This window comes from Salvelinus sp. IW2-2015, linkage group LG25 (genome assembly GCF_002910315.2).
Source record: "Salvelinus sp. IW2-2015 linkage group LG25, ASM291031v2, whole genome shotgun sequence".
In the NCBI taxonomy this organism is placed as follows: domain Eukaryota; kingdom Metazoa; phylum Chordata; class Actinopteri; order Salmoniformes; family Salmonidae; genus Salvelinus; species Salvelinus sp. IW2-2015.
Window position 1 is genome coordinate 6,594,585 of NC_036865.1, and position 20,718 is coordinate 6,615,302.

Here is a 20,718-nt window from a genome sequence, read left to right on the forward strand (position 1 = left end):
GAGTAAGACCTTTAAGCAGGTCAACATTCACCAGGCCACTGGGCCAGACGGATTACCAGGACGCGTACTCAGAGCAGCTGACCAGCTGGCAAGTGTCTTCAATTACATTTTCAGCCTCACCCTGACCCAGTCCGTAATATCCACATGTTTTAAGCAGACCACCATCATCCATGTGCCCAAGAATGCCAATGTAACATGTCTAAATGACTGTTGCCCCGTAGCATCATATCTGTAGACATGAAATGCTTTGAAAGGCTGGTCATGGCTCACAACAACACCATCATCCCAGACACCCTGGACCCACTCAAATTCGCATAGGGCCCGATTCAGACTTAGGAAATGTACGCCTTCCCAATGCACTTCTTAGTAGTTTTTAGTAGGTATTCAGACTTTCCTTATGCAGGTGCATAATGGGCTTTGCATGTGGTTCCCTTGCGCACACTGAATACAATTTACTCAACTGCTGAAAACACTCCCAAATTGCTGGCCACCAGATTTTCTTGTGGAGTTTTCATTCAATAGGGTTTTCAGTACATTTATCTAAAGCCATCCCTTTAAATTTGGTGTACAATTTTTTTGGATAAAAAAATTCTCGACAGACTCACAAAAAGGAGAGAACGGTTCAGGATATTAGGGATCAATTAAAGAAAGCTATGCAAATATGCATATGTCACCTTAAGCACTAACTAATCGTTAAAAAAAATACTCTGATCTTGTATACTATTAAGGGTTAAACTATTTCTGAATAACACAAAAACTCATTTGGAGAGCCTTTACGCAACAAATATATTGGTAAATCAAAAATAGTGGTTTAATTCATCCTGAATAATGATATCTATAAATCTACCCTAATTATCCTCACTATTAATGGAACTGTGATGGCAATCGTTGAGTCATTGTGAAGCGTGCTCCAGGTTTAAACTGCTACGTATGGTTTGCGTTCCACAATGAGTCAAATAGGCTACATGTACCAAATTATTGCACAACTTGTAATACATTAGCCTGATATGATCCACCATTGCTAGCGGTCCTCTGGAACATGAACGTGACAGAGGAAAGAATGGTAAACTAACGGTGTAATGGAACTAACACTCAGTGATTTTTAAGAAGTCAAAGATTTTTATACATGTATGCGGGTAAAACTGACTGCCTACCGATAGTGGCTAATACATTACACATTGTACAAAATGCTGATAAGTCTAGGCGTATAATTAAAACATTCTAGAAATCATGAATCAACTTGACAGGTTCGGCGCTATCATTTGTCATTTGCGCATGGCTACAGAAGCCTATAGCCAGCCCGGGTCTCACAATTTCACTCCAAGTTATGAGTCCAGCGTTTCATAAACTGCACTGTGGGGAAAGTGATATGTTGATATGCTTCAGTTTGCTACCATATGACTGGTTTCACATTTGTCCCCAGCGATCATAAGGTAAAATATATCTAAAATAAGTCAAAAGTTTGGACACACCTACTCATTCCAGGGTTTTTCTTTATTCTTACTATTTTCTACATTGTAGAATAATAGTAACGATAGCAAAACTAGGAAATAACACACATGGGATCATGTAGTAACCAAAAAAGTGTTAAACAAATTAAAATATATTTTATATTTGAGATTCTTCAAAGCAGCCACCCTTTGCCTTGACAGCTTTGCACACTTTTGGCATTCTCTCAACCAGCTTCATGAGGTAGTCACCAGAAATGCATTTCAATTAACAGGTGTGCCTTGTTCATTTGTGGAATTTATTTCCTTCTTAATGCGTTTGAGCCAATCAGTTGTGTTGTGACAAGGTAGGGGTGGTATACAGAAGATAGCCCTATTTGGTAAAAGACCAAGTGCATATTATGGCAAGAACAGCTCAAACAAGCAAAGAGAAATGACATTCCATCATTACTTTAAGACATGAAGGTCAGTCAATACAGAAAATTTCAAGGACTTTGAAAGTTTCTTCAAGTGCAGTCGCAAAAACCATCAAGCGCTATGATGAAACTGACTCTTATGAGGACCGCCACAGGAAAGGAAGACCCAGAGTTACCTCTTCTGCAGAGGATAAGTCATTAGAGTTAGCAGCCTCATACATTGCAGCCCAAATAAATGCTTCGCAGAGTTCAAGTAAGTAACATCTCAACATCAAGTGTTCAGAGGAGACTGCGTGAATCAGGCCTTCATGGTCGAATTACTGCAAAGAAACCACTACTAAAGGACACCATTAAGAAGAAGAGACTTGCTTGGGCCAAAAACATGAGCAATGGACATTAGACCGGTGGATATCTGTCCTTTGGTCTGATGAGTCCAATTTTTTTATTTTTGGTTCCAACCACCATGTCTTTGTGAGACGCAGAGTAGGAGAACGGATGATCTCCGCATGTGTGGTTCCCACCGTGAAGCATGGAGGAGGTGTGATGGTCACTTTACCCCTACCCTACTGTATATGTAAATAATGTATCTACCTCAATTAAGTTGTACCCCTGCACATCGACTCTGTTCTGGTACCCTGTGTATGTAGAAAAGTTATCGTTACTTATTGTGTTTTTAATCCTCTTGTTATTATTTTTAGATAACCTAGGAACATTTTCTCTCTGCATTGTTGGGAAGGACCCGTAAGTAAGCATTTTACTGTTAGTCTAAGCCTGTTGTTTTACGAAGCATGGGACAAAAACATTTTTGATTTGATTTAAAGCTGCCCTGACGCTCAGGAGCCAAGTGTCACAGACAAGCTATTTCCATCCGCAAATGGGCTAAGGGTGGGGTGAGCTCTAGGGGGATGATGGGTAGGAAAAGAGCAGGGGTCGTATGTATCACGTCTCTCAGAGTAGGAGTGCTGATTTTAGGATTTTTGCCAGCTCAGATCCAACAGCCGACATAAGGACCGATAGGACGACTCAAAACTAGCCAGTTTTAGAATGTTGTATAGTAGGACAGTTAACTACAGACTGGGCATTCAGATCAAAAAAGATTAGATGCATAGTTGAGACCGTTTCCACTGTAACATGACTCTTTTTAACAGTTGTTGGAAGCCATGGGAGTCTACAGCCATGTCTGAGGGTTAAAATGACACAACAGTGTCCCAGCACTAACCAAGCACTGATCAGCACAGCATAGTACAGACGTGTCGAGTCTTGGAACCTCCAGCAGCCCTACGTGAGACATTCTAAAGCTAGACCGCTCAGCTCAAGCTCAGCATAGTACAGGACAGCTGACCACTGTACTGCACAACCACTGAAGTACGAGACACCAAACAGCCACCTCCATTGTAATGATTTGTCAATACTGTTACATCAGACAAAAAAAAAGCACAAGTCTACATACACATCAAACATACCCAGATATGAATGTGCTGTGTGTTACCAACAATTAATCTCAGTGTGGGCTGCACCGTCCATTCAACCCAGCATTGATTGACCTCCTTGGTCATCTAAAAGAGGAACGTGTTGAGCTTGATGGGAGGGAAGGAGCTCAAAGTTTTCTGTTATAACTAGGCCAGTAGCCTTCACAGCGATCCATTTACTATTCCCATGACAAAATGAATTGCCCAAAATGTGTCCAGTGACTTACCCAGAATAATGGTTACCATGTTCTCAGAACTTAAGACATTAAAGTTGTTTTAGATCGAGGAAGGAGGATTGCTGGTTTGTGGACAGGGCCTATCTATACATAGTGATTCAGGAGTATTATTCAAACAGGTTAATATGCCCCACCAACATTAGACAACTATTCAGAAAGCCCTTTAATTGTTGAAATAAGTCATATCCATGATGAGAGAATAGTCCAACTAACTGCTAACTGACAGAGATGTAGTGGAGCTGCAGAAAGAGCTGAATGCTGTTAACCAAGAGGTTGTGAGTTGAAATCCCAGGTGAGGACATATTGACTAATAATCGCTATATAAATGAACACGCACAATATAATTATGTGTGTCGTATGTAAGTTGAGAACAATATGTTAATCACTGTTTGTTTGATTATCCCTAACCTTGCCAACAGACAGAGCTATGAATGGATTAGTGGTCGACCAATCAGTGCCTTGATGGGCTTGACAACAAGGTGTAACGAAACACTTTTCAAATGTACTTTTTTGGGAGGGAGAATGTTTCTTTGGGATAATCAGGCGACGTCCTGACAACTGATACATAGAAATGCTCTTGCAACGTTCCCATGAAACTTGTCTAGCATATTAATATTGTATATTCTTCGAACATGGCAATCATGTACTGTGTGTGTTTGGTGAAATGTTGATGGAATATTCTTCTAACCTTTAGAAAACTGAACACAGGAATGTTCTTGCAACATTCTCATGAAGTGTCGGGAACATTATTATTGTATATGCTGAGAATACTGTAAACACGTTCTAGGTAAGTTCTGCTTGACATTAAGGAAAAGTTAATCTAACTTTAAACACTAAAACATTTCTAAAAAGGTTCTCAAAAGGCTTTRGCTAACAACGATAGAATGATCCCCCTAACTAATTGAAAAAAAAGACCAAAACATTAGGGGAACATTATGGGTGACATTACAAAAACGTTCTCTCTCCCTGGAATTGTTAGCTGGGATCCGAGCATGCACGCACACACGCACGGTCTCACACACAATAACAGATTTAATGATAATCCCTGCTCAGGTCACGTCTGGAGGATAAACCTGCCCGGTTGGTTGTGTGTGGTATCTGGCCAACCTGAGCACTACCTCGTTAAAAAGTACATTTTAAAAGGAAACAACTAAGGAAGGAGAAAAGGTTGTTTCTCCCCTTTAGCTCTTTTAGTGTTCAGAGTTTGGTATCAACAACTGTGTGCCAGGGTTATTTGTGGACATGTGAGTGACGCACTCTGAAAAACCAACAGTACAACGGGAAGTCACCAGGCTCAAAGTAAAAGAGAGCCTTTGTTTATGAATTGAGAAGATAAAAAAAAAAATCCACTTTGGAGATTTGTTCAAAGTAATTGAATATCAAAGTGTGACAGTTTTACCAGGTCACTTTTAAACCATGTGCACCAAAGAGTTAATCAGATGTTTTCACCAAGCTTCCCTCCTGCGCTACTAAAAAGCACTGTGAATGTCTCCTCTTCGTTAGTTCCTCCTGCTAAATTAACCCTGTGGCAAAGCACATAAGGAAAAGGCTAATAACATTCTCTTCCAAATTGAATATGAGATTCAAGGTCAACTAAACAGAGAGACACAAATGTGCCTGTTTGTTTTCGTGCCAGCCGCCACAGAGCCAGTTACAGGTTTTAGTAGAGCAATAACACACACGTCCCTGACACTGTAGCCTGTGGATCAAACCGGTTATTTGACTGACAGCTCATTAACAACCTTGGAAAGGGAGAAAGTATCTGAAATCAAAGTAACACTTTTTTTTTTTTTTTTACAGGTTTTCAGATGCCTTCCAGGTGGTGGTAAAGTGACAGGGGACACATTGAAGGACTAAACATTAGTCCTGTTTATAACTGATTCGAACATGCACCCTTTATCCTGATCTTGTCCACATTCTGATTGTGCCCACATTTTAGACCGATGTAGACAATTAAAAGACACATTGTGACCTGACTTTGATCAGATCTTTCTGACCTTCTCCAGAGGTAATCAGGCACGCATTGGCTGTGTTTACACAGGCAGCCCAATTCTAATATATATATTTATTMTTTTAACAATCAGATCCGCTCTAATGCCAGTAATTGGGCAAAATATCAGAATTGAGTTGCCTGTGGAAACATCGCCCTTGTGTCTGGATATCTTACAAGTGTAGACAGATTTGGACAGTTTAACCGTTTAAATCATCATTCTCCAGTCCTCCAGAATCATTGACCGGCGGCACTACTGACCTATGGCAACAATATGTGTCTTTAGAATAAATAAATATTATTTAGAAAATATCTGTCAAAATAATTTGCTTACTGGGAGAAACCAGGAAATCTGGTCACAATGCAGACACAGTGGACGGATAAGAGACATGTTTTAATACCATGTGTAGACACATTTTTTAAAATGGGGGCACAATCAAATGGTGGAGCATATCAAGACACAGGACGTATGATCGCGCCATGTATAAACTAGGCTATTGAGATAGATGAAAAGGGAACATAACACTGTGGCCGGCCTTGGGAGGTTGCTCTGGGCAGGGTCATCCTGACCTATGCTTTGATTATCCTTGATTGGTTATGTAAGTTCACAACTGGTTGCAAGTATTTTCAAGGATATGGGACTGATTTACTCAATCCAAAAGCACATTCTATTCACGGGAAAAACATACATTTTGGAGACATTTTCCTCATGTCTGTGCAGCTCTGAAGAAAGTGGAAGGAAAATGATGAACTGAACTGCAACGGTGTACCGGTTTCTTGTGAAATAGCCCTGAAATGTCACAGTACCAGTACAGTACCAGTCAAAGTTTGGACACAAGGTTCTTCTTTATTTTTACTATTTTCTACATTGTAGAGTAATAATGAAGACATCAAAACTATGAAATAACATATATGGAATCATGTAGTAACCAAAAAAGTGTTAAACAAATCAAAATGTGTTTTATATTCTTTAAATTATCCACCCTTTGCCTTGATGACAGCTTTGCACACTCTTGGCATTCTCTCAACCAGCTTCACCTGGAATGCTTTTCCAACAGTCTTGAATGAGTTCCCACATATGCTGAGCACTTGTTGGCTACTTTTCCTTCACTCTGCGGTCCAACTCATCCCAAACCATCTCAAGTTGGTTGAGGTCGGGTGATTTGTGGAGGCCAGGTCATCTGATGCAGCACTCTATCACTCTCCTTATTGGTCAAATATCCCTTACACAGTCTGGAGGTGTGTTGGGTCATTGTCCTATTGAAAAAAAAATGTTAGTCCCACTAAGCGCAAACCAGATGGGATGGCGTATCGCTGCAGAATGCTGTGGTAGCCATGTTGGTTAAGTGTGCCTTGAATTGTAAATAAATCACTGACAGTGTCACCATCACACCTCCTCTATGTTTCACTGTGGGAACCACACATGCAGAGATCATCCGTTCACCTACTCTGCGTCTCGCAAAGACGCGGTGATTGGAACCAAAAATCTCAGATTTGGACTCATCAGACCGAACGACAGATTTCCACTGGTCTAATGTCCATTGCTCGTGTTTCTTGGCCCAAGCAAGTCTCTTCTTATTGGTGTCCTTTAGCAGTGGTTTCTTTGCAGCAATTTGACCATGAAGGCCTGATTCACAGTCTCCTCTGAACAGTTGATGTTAAGATGTGTCTGTTACTTGAACTCTGCAAAGCATTTATTTGGGCTGAGGTGTCGTTAACTCTAATGTACTTATCCACTGCAGCAGAGGTAACCGAGTCATCCTTTTCTGTGGCGGTCCTCATGAGAGCCAGTTTCATCATAGTGCTTGATGGTTTTTGCGACTGTACTTGAAGAAACTTTCAAAGTTCTTGGTATTTTCCATATTGACTGACCTTCATGTCTTAAAGTAGTGATGGACAGTTGTTTCTCTTTGCTTATTTGAGCTGTTCTTGCCATAATATGGACTTGGTCTTTTACCAAATAGGGCTATCTTCTGTATACCATCCCTACCTTGTCAGAACATAACTGATTGGCTCAATCGGATTAAGAAGGAAAGAAATTCCACAAATTAACTTTTAACAAGGCACATGTGTTAATTGAAAAGCATTCCAGGTGACTACATCATGAAGCTGGTTGAGAGAATGCCAAGAGTGTAAAAATTAAGAAAAACCCTTGAATGAGTATGTGTCCAAACTTTTGACTGGTATTGTACGTGTGCATGCACACACGCGCATATACGCAGACACACACACACACACACATGGTGTTCATGGTGTCACCACCCAGCTGGGGCAGTCGACCTCCCTCCTTCCCTCTCAACCAGTATCAGTGTCTTAGAACGCCCTGTTCCCTGGAGACGACCCAGCCACATCACCTTATCTATGGGTTCCCATCACTGAAAGAAGCGCTTTCATTTCTACAGTCCTCACCATATGTATTTGGACAGTGAAGCTAACATTGAAATGTACTCCGGCATTTTGTATTTGAGATCAAACGTTTTTTAGTACAGAATGTCAACTTTCATTTTCGGGTATTTTCATACAGTATATGTCATATGTACCATTATGTTTCATACCATTTAGACACAAAAGCATTCACTTTATGTATCTCGGCTCCCCCAGTTGAAGAAGTCATAAGTATTTGGAATAAGTTTTCCACCTACATTGTACTAAAGTATTCTAAAGTTTAGTATTTGGTCCCATATCTCTTGCACACAATGACTGCATCAAGCGTGCGACTCTGCATACTCGTTGGATGCAGGTGCAGTTTGTTTTGGCTATGTTTTAGGTCACGTATTGTCCAATAGTAGCTGAATGGTGGATGATGTCTGGAGTCCTTTCTTTCTATGTGAGGAGAGAAGATCTTTCTGAACACTCCCATAGTGCCATGATTAGGAAAAAACACGAAGTAAGAAAGTTACAGAGGCTACAACAAAAGATGCTAACCTTTCAACCATCACCAATGACAAGGGAGGTTAGCATTTTGGGAGAAGTGTGGTCTTTCTGGTTCTGTAACTCTCTCACCCATCATTATTCGTGATCCATTCATGATTCCTAATCATGGCAGCATCCACCAGAAACATCTTCTATATTCACTAACAAAAACAGTTACTATTGTATGAGACATGACCCAGAGCATAGCCAAAACCAGCTCAGAACTGGAGAAAGAGAAAGCTCAGAACTGGAGGAATGTCAAAACAAGAAACAGCCAGCGACCTTCACATCTCCCCTCTTCAATCCGACGGAGGGGAGGGAGAGAAAAAAAACGAGTGAGAAAGAGAGGTAAAGATTTCCATTTCCAACAACCACTCAATTGTTCTGTTCATGTCTTAGTTCACATGCCTTTAGAGCCTTGAACACATCTAAAACAGAGCACATTTAAATACTTACCATTCAAATCCAATAGCGTAGGGAGAGGGAAATGAGAGATCAAAGGACAGGGGTGAGGATATGAAATAGAAAGGGCAAGAGTAGGGAAACGTGGGGCCTCGATGCCCACGCAGGATAAATATAATGCTGCTAGTCAAGACTTTCAAAGGCGTACAGAGGGAACAAGAACAAGCTCGACCATAGGACGTGTGAACACTACACGTTTCATCAATCAGTGTTTGATCTTTAATTGCAGCATTACAGCACTATTAGCAGAAATCAAACCATCTAATCTAGGCAGCACAGGTATCATCGTGAAACTGCTGCATTGGGGATTCAAGGACTATGGTGCTGTCTCAAGCAAGAGGATGCGTTCACTTTCTACCTATCGCACAGTTAAGTAGTATGCCGAGTAGTCTGATGTTCTCGCTTCACTACAGTCATGTCAAGGTTGTTCCCATCTCTCTCACCCTATAGTATATACTGGGGAGCACAGTTGGGTGATTGTACCTTCATTGGAGTGGACGGACTCATAGTACTGGCTGGAACGGCGTTAACGGAATGGTGTGAAGCTCATTTTACACAGGGTTTCCGTGTGTTGAAAACTATCCAGTTTATTCCATTCCAGCCATTATGATGAGACGTCCCCGTTCCCCTCGCAGCCTCCTATACTGGGGAGGCCCTTGTCCGATCACAAGAAGGCATGTTGGAATGAATCTACTCAAAAGTGCAACATCTACTGTGTGAAACAGAAATGGACTCAATGTCATGTAACTTCAGAAACATCCTTTCTCACTGCACACCGCCGGTTTCGATTGAATAATACCATTAGATAACAGTGACTAAAACCTCACACGGATTTCACTGTCAACGTGTAACTTTTCTACAACAGTCACAGGCTGCTCCGTCACATAATAAAGATTTGAACAATTCAAATTGTCTCCACTTGTATATTTCCTGCTGTAAACATTCCATCCGGCACACTGCAATTAAGATGTTATTCTATTCATACAGAATAATTCAGTGTGCTACTTCAGTGTGTATCCATCTGAGAGTCCTTTGTTTTGGATGGGGACAGACGTGCCACAGGGGTGCCGAGGTACTCATCAGCATTGCTGAACAGTGGGGTGAAAGAGATAGTCCCTAGCCTGGCGCTCCAGYGGAAACCTGGGGACCCTCTGCCTTTAAAGTGGTAATTTGCCCAGGCCCGGAGGGAGGCATGCGATTAAATTGAAATGTCTTTGACGCGGGACTGACAGCACTGACAGGTGTTGTTGTCTATCTGAACCACCTTTGGGCAGGAAGTGAGGAGAGAGGAGAGACGCCGAGCGGATTTCACAAATCAAAACATCCTCCAACAAATTGAACACTGTTGGACCGGTAGGCTACTGACAGGGATTTGGTTTAGTCTGGTAAATCTGGTGAAGAACAGAGTCAAGTGAATGAGCCAGAGAGCAAGCTTGACCATGACCTGTCTAAATGAGGGCCTGCAATGATTTTGACCTCAGGCAAGGCCTTTAGTTGAATTAATATTAGCTGTAATGTGTCTTGGGTAATGATATCTGATAACTAAGGAAAGAGAAGACAGGAGGAGGAAAAGGAGAAGGAAAAAGAGGAACAGTACTGTGGGCCAGAAGGAGTAACGTTAACTCAGCCAGGAAGAGAGAAAGTCTTGTCAGCAATGTTAGCAGGGGGAGTATACAGTATCATATAGTTTTGCTGATATCATGAACACTTTTGACTGTGAGACAGCCGGGGGTTAGACCTCGACACTTCAACATGAAGTGAACTGGTGCGTCTCAGTTGGTAACAGCAACACAACAGTTGGTGACAGGTAGCATAGTTGTTAGACCTTTGGGCCAGTATCCGAAAGGTTGCCGGTTCAAATACCATCTGTCGATGTGCCCTTGAGCTTAATCCTAATTTGCTCCAGGGGTGCCGTACTACTATGGCTGACCCTGTAAAACAACACATTTCACTGCACCTATCCCTTGTATGTGACAATAAAACAGTTGTAATTAGTTGCATTATTATTCCCACAGCGAACACATACACAAAATAAATATGTACTTCCCGGAAGTAGCTTTGCATAAAAGCTACTGCCAGTGAAACAGTCAGTGAACTACAATGAGAAGGGTCATGGAAAAAGGTATTTACAAACAAGAAAGCATCCACATTATTACTATATTAAATAAGTGACATATTCATCAGACTGTATAATGAGTTTAAGCACGGTTCACTTGAAAGGCCGAGCTATGAGAACCCTGTACTGTAACACATTACTTCCCCTCATTCCTCATTTACTGTACAGAAATGATTTGAACTGATGAGGTCCTGAGTTTCAGCTCGATCACTGAAGATTAGTCTGTCTGTCTCTCTCTGGTCTCTGAAGCTTAGTCTCTCTCTCTCTCTCTCTCGCTCTCTCTACAAGACTTCAAACAGCAAGAAGAACACCGCTTTACCAGGTTTGACTCAGGCCACCTCGCCTCTCTTTCTCCTAGCTCAACGTTTCCCTCTCAGCATTGCTGCGGGAATTAAAGATAAACAGTTCAACATTGGAATTGTAAGTGGTCTGTTCTGTAAAAACACAATGCAACCAAGAAAACATATATGGTGAATGCATGTCACTGTCAGCCATAAACCACATGCTTTGTAAAAGCCCAAAATCCACGASTMGAAGAAATGGCAGATATARTGTCTGTGGGCCAATCAAAACACATGTATATTAGGCAAATTAACACGTTTGTAGTCATCGTTTATTTGAGCACAACAAACACCTCAAGTGGGTTCGAACAATGCTGAGAAACGTGTTTACGCTGTGTAGCAAGTAAGGTAATGTCGCCAACCTAATATCTCAAACTGTTACTTCCTTCAAAATATAATGCCAAGCACCTTTTGTTGCCCAATTCTGAGATGGAAGACAGTTTCACTTAACTCCATCAAATATAAAACTCTGCAACAAAAAAAAGGAGAAATCGAAAATGCTGCATGTTTAAGGGTAGCCAATTCAAAGGGGTCTCTTGAGGACTGGGAGTAAAATTAGTCAGGGTATTCAATCAAAGTGAACTGTAAGCAAAAACAGGACAGGTACCTATTCTGTTTAGCAGGCATTCATACAGTACATGTATACAGAAGAAGAGAAAGAGAGAGAGGGGGGAGAGGAGGGAGGGGGGGGAGAAGTGAGAGACAGAAAGAGAGAGGACGAGGGAAAGGGAAAGGAAGAGAAGAGGAGAGAGAGAGACTGAGAGAAAGGGCGAGAGGACAGGAAAGGAAAAGGAAGGCCATAGGCCACATGGTTAGTGCATAAGAGCATTGCCACCATCCAGTGTTTGAATCTGCTGCCTCCCAGTGGTGATTGTGGAACGCTGTCAGTTTGAACGATGGATGGGGGAGAAGGAGTTCAGAGCAGTGGTTTTCACAACAGGGTATGTGTGCCTCATCAAGGGTCCTGTGAAGGGTATGACTAGGCTGACACATTCACATCTGACTAAGGTATTCAAATCAAAATGTCCATGTATTGTTCTACATGGGATATTGTGCCAGCTTGTCGTGATGCAACACATGTCCATGGTGAAATCGAATAACTCTATACATCACTAGAATAGCCCGAAACACATTGACTGAGGGCCCATCTGTCACGCAAAATGACGCTGGAGAGACGAAGCAGGTACGGGAGTAACATTTAATAAATGACGGACATATAACGAGTCAAGCACAGCGTCAGCAAACAAAAACTTAGACAAGAAACAATCAATGCAGCAGCAGGGAACAGAGCAAGGGAACAGACAAATATAGGGGAGGAAATTAACATGTAATAAGTGAGTCCAGGTGAGTCCATTAACGCTGATGCGAGTGACGAGGGAAGGCAGGTGTGGGTGATGGATGGCAGGAGCGTGTGATGCAGGGTAATCTGGCGCCCCAAGCGCCATGGGAAGGGAAGAGCGGGAGCAAACATGACACCATCACTGTTGAACCGTGTTCTTAGTCTGTCAGAGTCCATTCTAAATAGTTTCCCACACTGCTGTTCAAAAGCTAAACTTGAACAGGTTTTCCTGGCCTGGTTAGGATATGGTCATGTGAGGATATGGTCATGTGAAGATATGGTCATGTAAGGATATGGTCATGTGAGGATATGGTCATGTGAGGATATGGTCATGTGAGGATATTGTCATGTGAGGATATGGTCTATGTGAGGATATGGTCATGTGAGGATATGGTCATGTGAGGATATGGTCATGTGAGGATATTGTCATGTGAGGATATGGTCAGTGAGGATATGGTCATGTGAGGATATGGTCATGTGAGGATATGGTCATGTGAGGATATGGTCATGTGAAGATATGGTCATGTGAGGATATGGTCCATGTGAAGATATGGTCATGTGAGGATATGGTCATGTGAGGATATGGTCATGTGAGGATATGGTCATGTGAAGATATGGTCATGTGAGGATATGCTCGTGTGAGGATATGGTCATGTGAAGATATGGTCATGTGAGGATATGGTCATGTGAGGATATGTCATGTGAGGATATGGTCATGTGAGGATATGGTCATGTGAGAATATGGTCAGGTGAGATATGGTCATGTGAGGATATGGTCTATGTGAGGATATGGTCATGTGAGGATATGGTCATGTGAGGATATGGTCATGTGAGGATATGCTCATGTATGACAGGACGTCTGATAACAACGTCTATGATACATGAACACCCCTTAGTGCAAAACCAGAAGAGGAGTGCAGTTTCACACAGTTTCATTTCGGTCTGGTGAGAGGGTATGTGCTGGCCTCTGGCCTTGACATACCAGAACGCCCCTACTGCTACAGTGTGTGTGTGTGTGTGTGTGTGTGTGTGTGTGTGTGTGTGTGTGTGTGTGTGTGTGTGTGTGTGTGTGTGTGTGTGTGTGTGTGTGTGTGTGTGTGTGCGCGCGCGTGTGCGTGTGCGCTAAAGAGAGAGAGCACATCAGTGCGTGTGCAATGCATATCTGTGTACTGTATGAATGTGTGTGCATTTGTGTGTGTGCATGGGTGTACTACGTTGGTGCGTGCACACACACTCGTGTGTGAATGTCTCACCTCAGCACATCCTGAGAGTCCTTGTCCGAAGACCTTGAGGAGTACTAAAGCATGGGGCCTCTCCTGGGAGGGGGAGAGAAAGAGACCCTGAACCGATAAGAAACATTTCAGCTGGTAGGAACGAGGTGTCCTAACCCTCTGCCTCCTTCCTCGCTGTGCTGTTGATGTCTGTGAGGAAGATAGCAGATTATGTAGCAAGTTTATCCTCCGCTACCATGGCGAGCAATGACAGCCAATCAGCCTTAGCTGAGACACTGAGGCTTTGTCGTGCTTGTTGCTAGTTACTTCATGTAATGTACCTATTTTTTTTAGGGGGTTGCTCTGGCCCCTGCAGGTGCATGTTATGCCATGGCCTGAAACCAAGGAGGTGGGATAAGTGCTGACGGAGCTCAGAAAACAGCTACTCTGTCTTTCTCAAACATCTTCAAGGTCTCTGGGGAGGGATAAATGCCCACGAGAAGGTGTTTGCTTTGGGGAGAGAGCTCTGGATCTGTACAGGGTAAGTCAGCTTCTTTTGGACGATTTTCACCTGATAATAATATAGACCTAAAACTTTATCCTACAGGCTCAGGCAGAGTATAAAGTCTATTTTAGGTTTTTCACATTTGCTGTTTAGCAAATTATTATTAAGAATGTGTTAATTGCAGTTATTGTCTTATTCAATGATTGAAGTCCTGAAAATTACTTTCAACGCATTCTAAAGTATAAGTTACTTGTGCAAAGTTGCCTATACATGATCAAATATGAATCACTTCGTTTTTTATGTTATTTTAATGACATTGCATACGTATTCAAATCCAAAGAGTTCATTCTGTGAGGTTGTCTGTGCCTCTCCCTTCTAGGTCCACACAGCGGCCGATTCGAGAGGGGTATCTGTACTCGCTGTTCCTTTTTCCTATGCATATACCTCTTTGAGATCTAGCTTTAAAGAGGCATAGGGCATGGGAAAATGGGGCTGCAGAGGTATTTCACCGACCGGACTACCCCTGGTCAACCAGCAGAGCCCTAAGTTCTCTCTGTTCCCCCCATCTTGGACCTGAACCAGAGGACTCCAGGAAACAAGACCACAACAAGACACCCTGATCTCAGTGGAGAGACTATACCATACCTCGTAATGAGAAACTGGGTTTTACGATGTCCTGAAATATTCTATTGTCATTTCCTTTATTTTTTGTATTTTTGACGATAATACTATAGTATATTTCGTAGATGTCCAAGTTGTTGTTTAATTGCAGACTTTCTATATTGATGTGTTGTCCACCTAGTGGGTGGAATTGTCTGGTGTTGTTCAGTGACATTCTATAAAAAAAAAATGTTGGGCTGAAGGACCAATTATTGATCTTCAAATGTTTGTGTCTTATTTTCTATTATAGGACAAATGTCTCCCTTTAATTGGATAACCACGAATAGTTAGTGAGTAATCAGACAATCAAATCTTAGAAAGATTGACATTTGAGTTATTCTTTGACATAGTTCAAATAACACCATACCAGCTTGTATTTATACCATGCGGAAACGGCCTTAAGACGATTTTAACAGAACATTCACAAATGAATAAGATTTCGAGGAATGGCAATCTTTGTAAGGTCAAGGGCATTGCAAAAGATGATTTAGATCCCAGTAAAGTCCCCCATTGGCTTGGTTACGGAAAGGTTGCACTTTAATAATTAAACAGTCGTTTTTCCTCCATCCTGTGAGATGACAAGAAGAATATAAAGTGGTTATGGTAAAGAGAAAGGTTTGAAATAGTGTGTTTCTGATCTTATCATACAAATTTTACACCAAAAAAACAGGAATCTCCATCATTTTGCAATGTTCTTAAAGCTATGCTAGGTTTCTAAGAACGATGCACGGTTCTAAGAATCTTGCCTTTAATTCTGAGAATTCAGTTGCAATAGATGCGTGTACTTCTTGAATAATGTCTCCTGTATCAGAGCATCTGTAGCCAAGGATAAAATGGAAGAGGGAGTGATGGGAGAATAACATGAGTGCTCATTATGCAGGAAACAGCCATTAGGACTACTACTCCCACCCTCTTCAGTCCTGTCGGCTCCACTCCGTCTGTAGCCATTCAGCCACAGAGCAGTCAGCTCTTAGCAGGGCAGTTAGCACATTCTTACATTACTACACATGCTAGTTTGTCACAATGGTGAATTACTAACATTAACCATAAAGTAAACTGCAGTTTATTTTTAAATACTGTAATGAACATTCATGTTGTGCCTCCAAGTGGGTATTACCAGAATAATGTTTTGTCAACCAATGACAGAAAATGTTTATAAATGATATATGTCTGTTGCTCAGTTTGTAGTATTTTTTGATTTACTTCATACTGTGATTTATTTCATTACAACAAACTGTGTTCTTGACACAATTTTAGTAAACAATCAGATATTGTGCCTGATACAATTTTTTTTACATTTACATTTTAAGTCATTTAGCAGACGCTCTTATCCAGAGCGACTTACAAATTGGAAAGTTCATACATATTCATCCTGGTCCCCCCGTGGGGAATGAACCCACAACCCTGGCGTTGCAAGCGCCATGCTCTACCAACTGAGCCACACGGGACCATACAACTCATGTATACAGTAAATGGATGAGTAGCACTTACAAAATAAGTTAAATAATTTTAAAAAATCTTACAGGTCTCCTCAACACCCGGAAACAATCTAGTTCAACCCAAAGACAATCCCTTCCTATCCAATACCCACCCTCAGATCAAACAAACTCAGATGGAACTGATTCCGATTTATCTGGCTTTAGATATTTACAATAGTTTATCCACTCAGAAATGTACTGTTTGGAATGATGAATTTAAGAGGTATCTAATTGTTGTACTAAAAATGCAGTGACTTTAAAATAAAATAAAAACATAAATTAGGCCTACACTATCCTTTCCATTTAGCTTAGACAATACCATAATATTTCATGGCTGAGAATGAATGTCAATCAAAGTTACTTCCAGTAGCCAAACAGTTACCCCTGAGTTCCTTTAGGCCCCCAACACCACACTCATATGCAGATCACCATTTTGGTCATGCAAAAACAGTGCCTCTCAGTCTACAGACAAGTGGTAAAAGCAACAACATATTTAACCATTGGTTGTTATCTGTGCCTTACCAAACCCAATGCAAGAAGCAAAACAATTCGTGTGTATTTTTTTTGCAGAGCCCAATAACAGTCTTGTATTCAATAGACCAAAACCAACAGCAATAGGTGTTAGATTTTGCATAAACCATAGATTATGCGGAAAAAATATAKTTTAGGCTTATTGTTTGGAAACTCTAAATGTCTTTGTTTACATTGTTTTACATTTACATTTGAGTCATTTAGCAGATGCTCTTATCCAGAGCGATTTACAGTAGTGAGTACATACATTTCTATATATGTTCTATATATGTATTTCATACTACTCCTCGATAATATCTGGACATATTTGACCTCAGATGCACTGCAAGCCCTGAGTGTTGTGTCAGATGTTCTGTTTTTTAGAACCAACTTCACTCAGAACTGGTTGAGATAGAGTGAGCATATCATCCGATTAGAGGTGACATAAATAGACTAGTTTCAACATAAATTTCCCATTGGTAAATGGGATGGACCCTTGAATGACTCCACAATTGTTTATGACGGAAATTCGGAATGACTCAATCAGCCACCTATTTAGCTGGTATCAACTAATGACTTTAACTTGAGGTAATATACACCTCTAGCAGACATTAGGGCGCCGTTCCCTCGCGCCTCTCGAGTAAGTGCGAATCCTTCGATTGAGAGACAATAGAGCTCAATGATCTTACCTCTTCTTTGATGTCTCTTTCAACCTCTTTGAAGATGCAATTCTCCTGCTAGCAGAGTGCAGTCAAGGCTCGGAGCCACACCATACCACCGGACGCCATCGGAAATATTTGTCTACAGCAGCCGGCATACAGACGTATCTATCTGCATACAGACGTATCTATCTGTATGCCACTGCATGTTGCTGCAGACAGATGGCAGTGGCCTATACTGCCTGCTGATATACACCCGAACCCTAGATAAGCCCTATCTAATCAATTTGGATTATTGTGATCATGATGTAGTCTGTATGTTCACAATGTAAAGGGTTGGGTTGAAGAAACGCACCACTGACACTTGCTATTCCCCTTCATATGGAATATTTGCTAAACCTATAGAAGGAATGGGCGATACCAAAATAAGCACCAACGAGGAATCAGCGACAAGTTATTGCCATACGTTTTCTGGAATTATATCGCTTGTTGCGTGACCCTATGACAGGTTTTTAAACACCAAGCCATTGTGTTCTTTCATACACAACCCATGCTAACGTATCGTGTCAATAACTCGTCTCATAGCTATATACCTACTTATGTCATGGTTTTATTTTTAGTTGGCCTAGAATTTGCATTGATTTATTTAACTAGGCAAGTCAGTTAAGGACAAATTATTATTTTAAATGACGCCTAGGAACCGTGGGTTAACTGCCTTGTTCAGGGGCAGAACGACAGATTTGTACCTTGTCAGCTCGGCGATTCGATTTTGCAACCTTTCAGTTACTAGTCCCACGCTCTAACCACCAGGCTACCTGCTGCCCAGTGTTTGGAAGACTAGTGAACGCAATTGTGAATGAAATACGCCCCTGATTGTAGAGTATCTGTTTGGTTAAAAGACAATTATTCCAAGGACAGAACAGAAACTATTGTGGAATAGTACATGCATAATGGCAAAAACAAGCAAAAGCAAGAAGCTGGTAACAATTATACATTTTATTTGTGAAAAACGTCATATCCAAATGTTTACATATATTTATCTGTATATAAATAAAACGTAGTACTTTGCAAGTAATTAAAATGTCTATAATAGCCTCAAAAAGGACAACGATGGAGACAGATCTAGATTCTAGATACAAATTCCCCAATTGGAATCAACCAGTTGCGAGTCAAATAATTAAACAGAAGTTCACTATTAAAACAGAAGTTATACTATAAGAATCAGTCTTTAGGATTGCTGTCCAATCAGTAGTAACAGGGCGCCAACATCATGGGGTGAATTGGTTTTCCGTGAATCATCTGTTGCAAAGGGACTCTCTGAATGTGATGCGGGCAGAGCGCTTGTGTTCTCTGGGCGAAGGTGGGGAGCTGTCCACCAAGCGCTTGGTGCTGAAATGACGGAGCGGCGTAGACCAGTGGTGGCAGCAGAGATGGAGGAGGAGAAAAGAATTCTGGTCGCAGGTCTTGGACCTCGCGTTTCAGCTTCATCCTTCTGTTTTGAAACCATGTTTTCACCTGAAAGGAAATCATAAAATATGATACATTAGTGAATGCTAACGTTGTAATGGTGTTATTGATCAAACGATAAATCCAAGTCGTGAAGACATGTCCTAGCTCAGGCTGTGGCTTGTGCCCTCACCTGAGTTTCAGAGAGCTTCATTTTCTCAGCAATCTTTCTCCTCTGAGTTGTACCGAGATATTTGTGTTTGTTGAAGGTTCGTTCTAGTCTGCAGATCTGATCAGAGGTGAACTTGGTTCTCATCCTGCGGTGTAGTGTATACTCGCCCTCGCTATCGTCCCCCACCTCGCTCTCAGAGCCCGTCGTGTAGCCACAGCTATCTGGAAAGGTAAACAAACAAACTATTGTCATTCATTCATCCAGAAATCACAAGTAGGCGTATATGTAACACACTCCAACATCAAATGCTCAAATCGATTGTTTTGAGGGTGGAAATTATACACGTACTGTTTGGAGATGATGGAGTGTAGTCGTCTTTAGTAGCAAGCTCGTTCATGTCGACATGAAGTATCACTTCAGTAGGTTCTTTTGGCTCAACTGTAACTTGATTATACGTTGATGGAGCCCGGGGAACAACTACACAAGGCATGCGAGACCTTGTCCTGTCATATGTTGTGTCTTCTTCGATGTCCACTTGGTCCGTTGAAGTGTGGTAAAAACTTTGAGATAGCCATTCTACTGAGAAGTTCGCCATGGTGTGGCCTCTTGTTGGTGCGATGTGGTGGTCTGTTGTAAGGCCTCGAGCCTCGGGTCCTCGCTCTATATAGGAGACACCCCACTGTATTTGCATATGCAAAGGACTCTCAACCGAACGATAAAAAAACGTGATGGTCGGTGTTAATGGAAATTAATAGATGTTGCAATTGTGGTTTTTTACAAGTTCAGTGGCCTCGTTGATGTGTCCCGGCGTCACCATGTCTGAGTAGGCTATGAAACTCGTCTTGAAGGTATAGCCTCCTAGTTGCCCATCTCAGAATGAAATTATTTAGGCATGTCAATTACTAAAGAGTATGACTTTATTATAGGCCATTATGAGATTAGAGTAGACGGGGTTAAACACAATTGTAGGCCACTGCTTTGATTATATTACATTATTTCATTTGGAAAAGTAAATAATTTTTTTTTTTATCTGTCAATAGCATTGGAATGGTTTATTGATAGCCTACAATAATCTAGGCTATAATAATCTGGGGAAATGTATAGGCCCTATATATCCATGCAATGCAAATATTACCCCAAAATGTATGATGGCATACGGCCTTTTTCTATATGTAAATGTTCTCTATTGCGCTGATATTCTATGGGGCCAGGCTACTGTAACTATCATTTGTGAGACCATCGTTCCAGACGTAGACAGAAGCGCCCAGCTGTCTGCTCACCCACATGAAGCTGATTGCTGATGAGGACCAATTGTAGGTCTGACACAGTGGGTGTGATTGCTGTCAG

General features: G+C 41.4%; 1 protein-coding gene and 1 long non-coding RNA gene across 2 annotated transcripts; one reads left to right on the forward strand and one right to left on the reverse strand.

Moving 5' to 3' along the window:
- The first annotated feature begins 14,149 nt into the window (after positions 1–14,149).
- On the forward strand, positions 14,150–15,330 carry LOC111952064 (uncharacterized). Its single transcript, XR_002875679.2, has 2 exons — positions 14,150–14,482; positions 14,826–15,330. It is a non-coding gene; the product is annotated as an uncharacterized lncRNA (long non-coding RNA).
- A 3,587-nt stretch (positions 15,331–18,917) lies between these two features.
- Positions 18,918–19,768, reverse strand: vent (ventral expressed homeobox). Its single transcript, XM_023969898.1, has 3 exons — positions 19,720–19,768; positions 19,393–19,592; positions 18,918–19,268 (listed from the first exon to the last, which is right to left on the reverse strand). Exons 1-3 carry the CDS (start codon positions 19,766–19,768, stop codon positions 18,999–19,001), a joined length of 519 nt encoding a protein of 172 aa, XP_023825666.1. The 3' UTR covers positions 18,918–18,998.
- Positions 19,769–20,718: the final 950 nt, after the last annotated feature.

What these genes read in the sequence shown, in the direction of transcription:
- vent (XM_023969898.1), bottom strand. Translation starts at nt 19,768, where the DNA reads ATGAACGAGCTTGCTACTAAAGACGACTACACTCCATCATCTCCAAAC. An exon ending in CACTCCATCATCTCCAAACA is followed by an intron (nt 19,593 to 19,719) that starts GTACGTGTATAA and finishes TTACCTTTCCAG; the next exon opens with ATAGCTGTGGCTACACGACG. An exon ending in TGAAGCTCTCTGAAACTCAG is followed by an intron (nt 19,269 to 19,392) that starts GTGAGGGCACAA and finishes ATTTCCTTTCAG; the next exon opens with GTGAAAACATGGTTTCAAAA.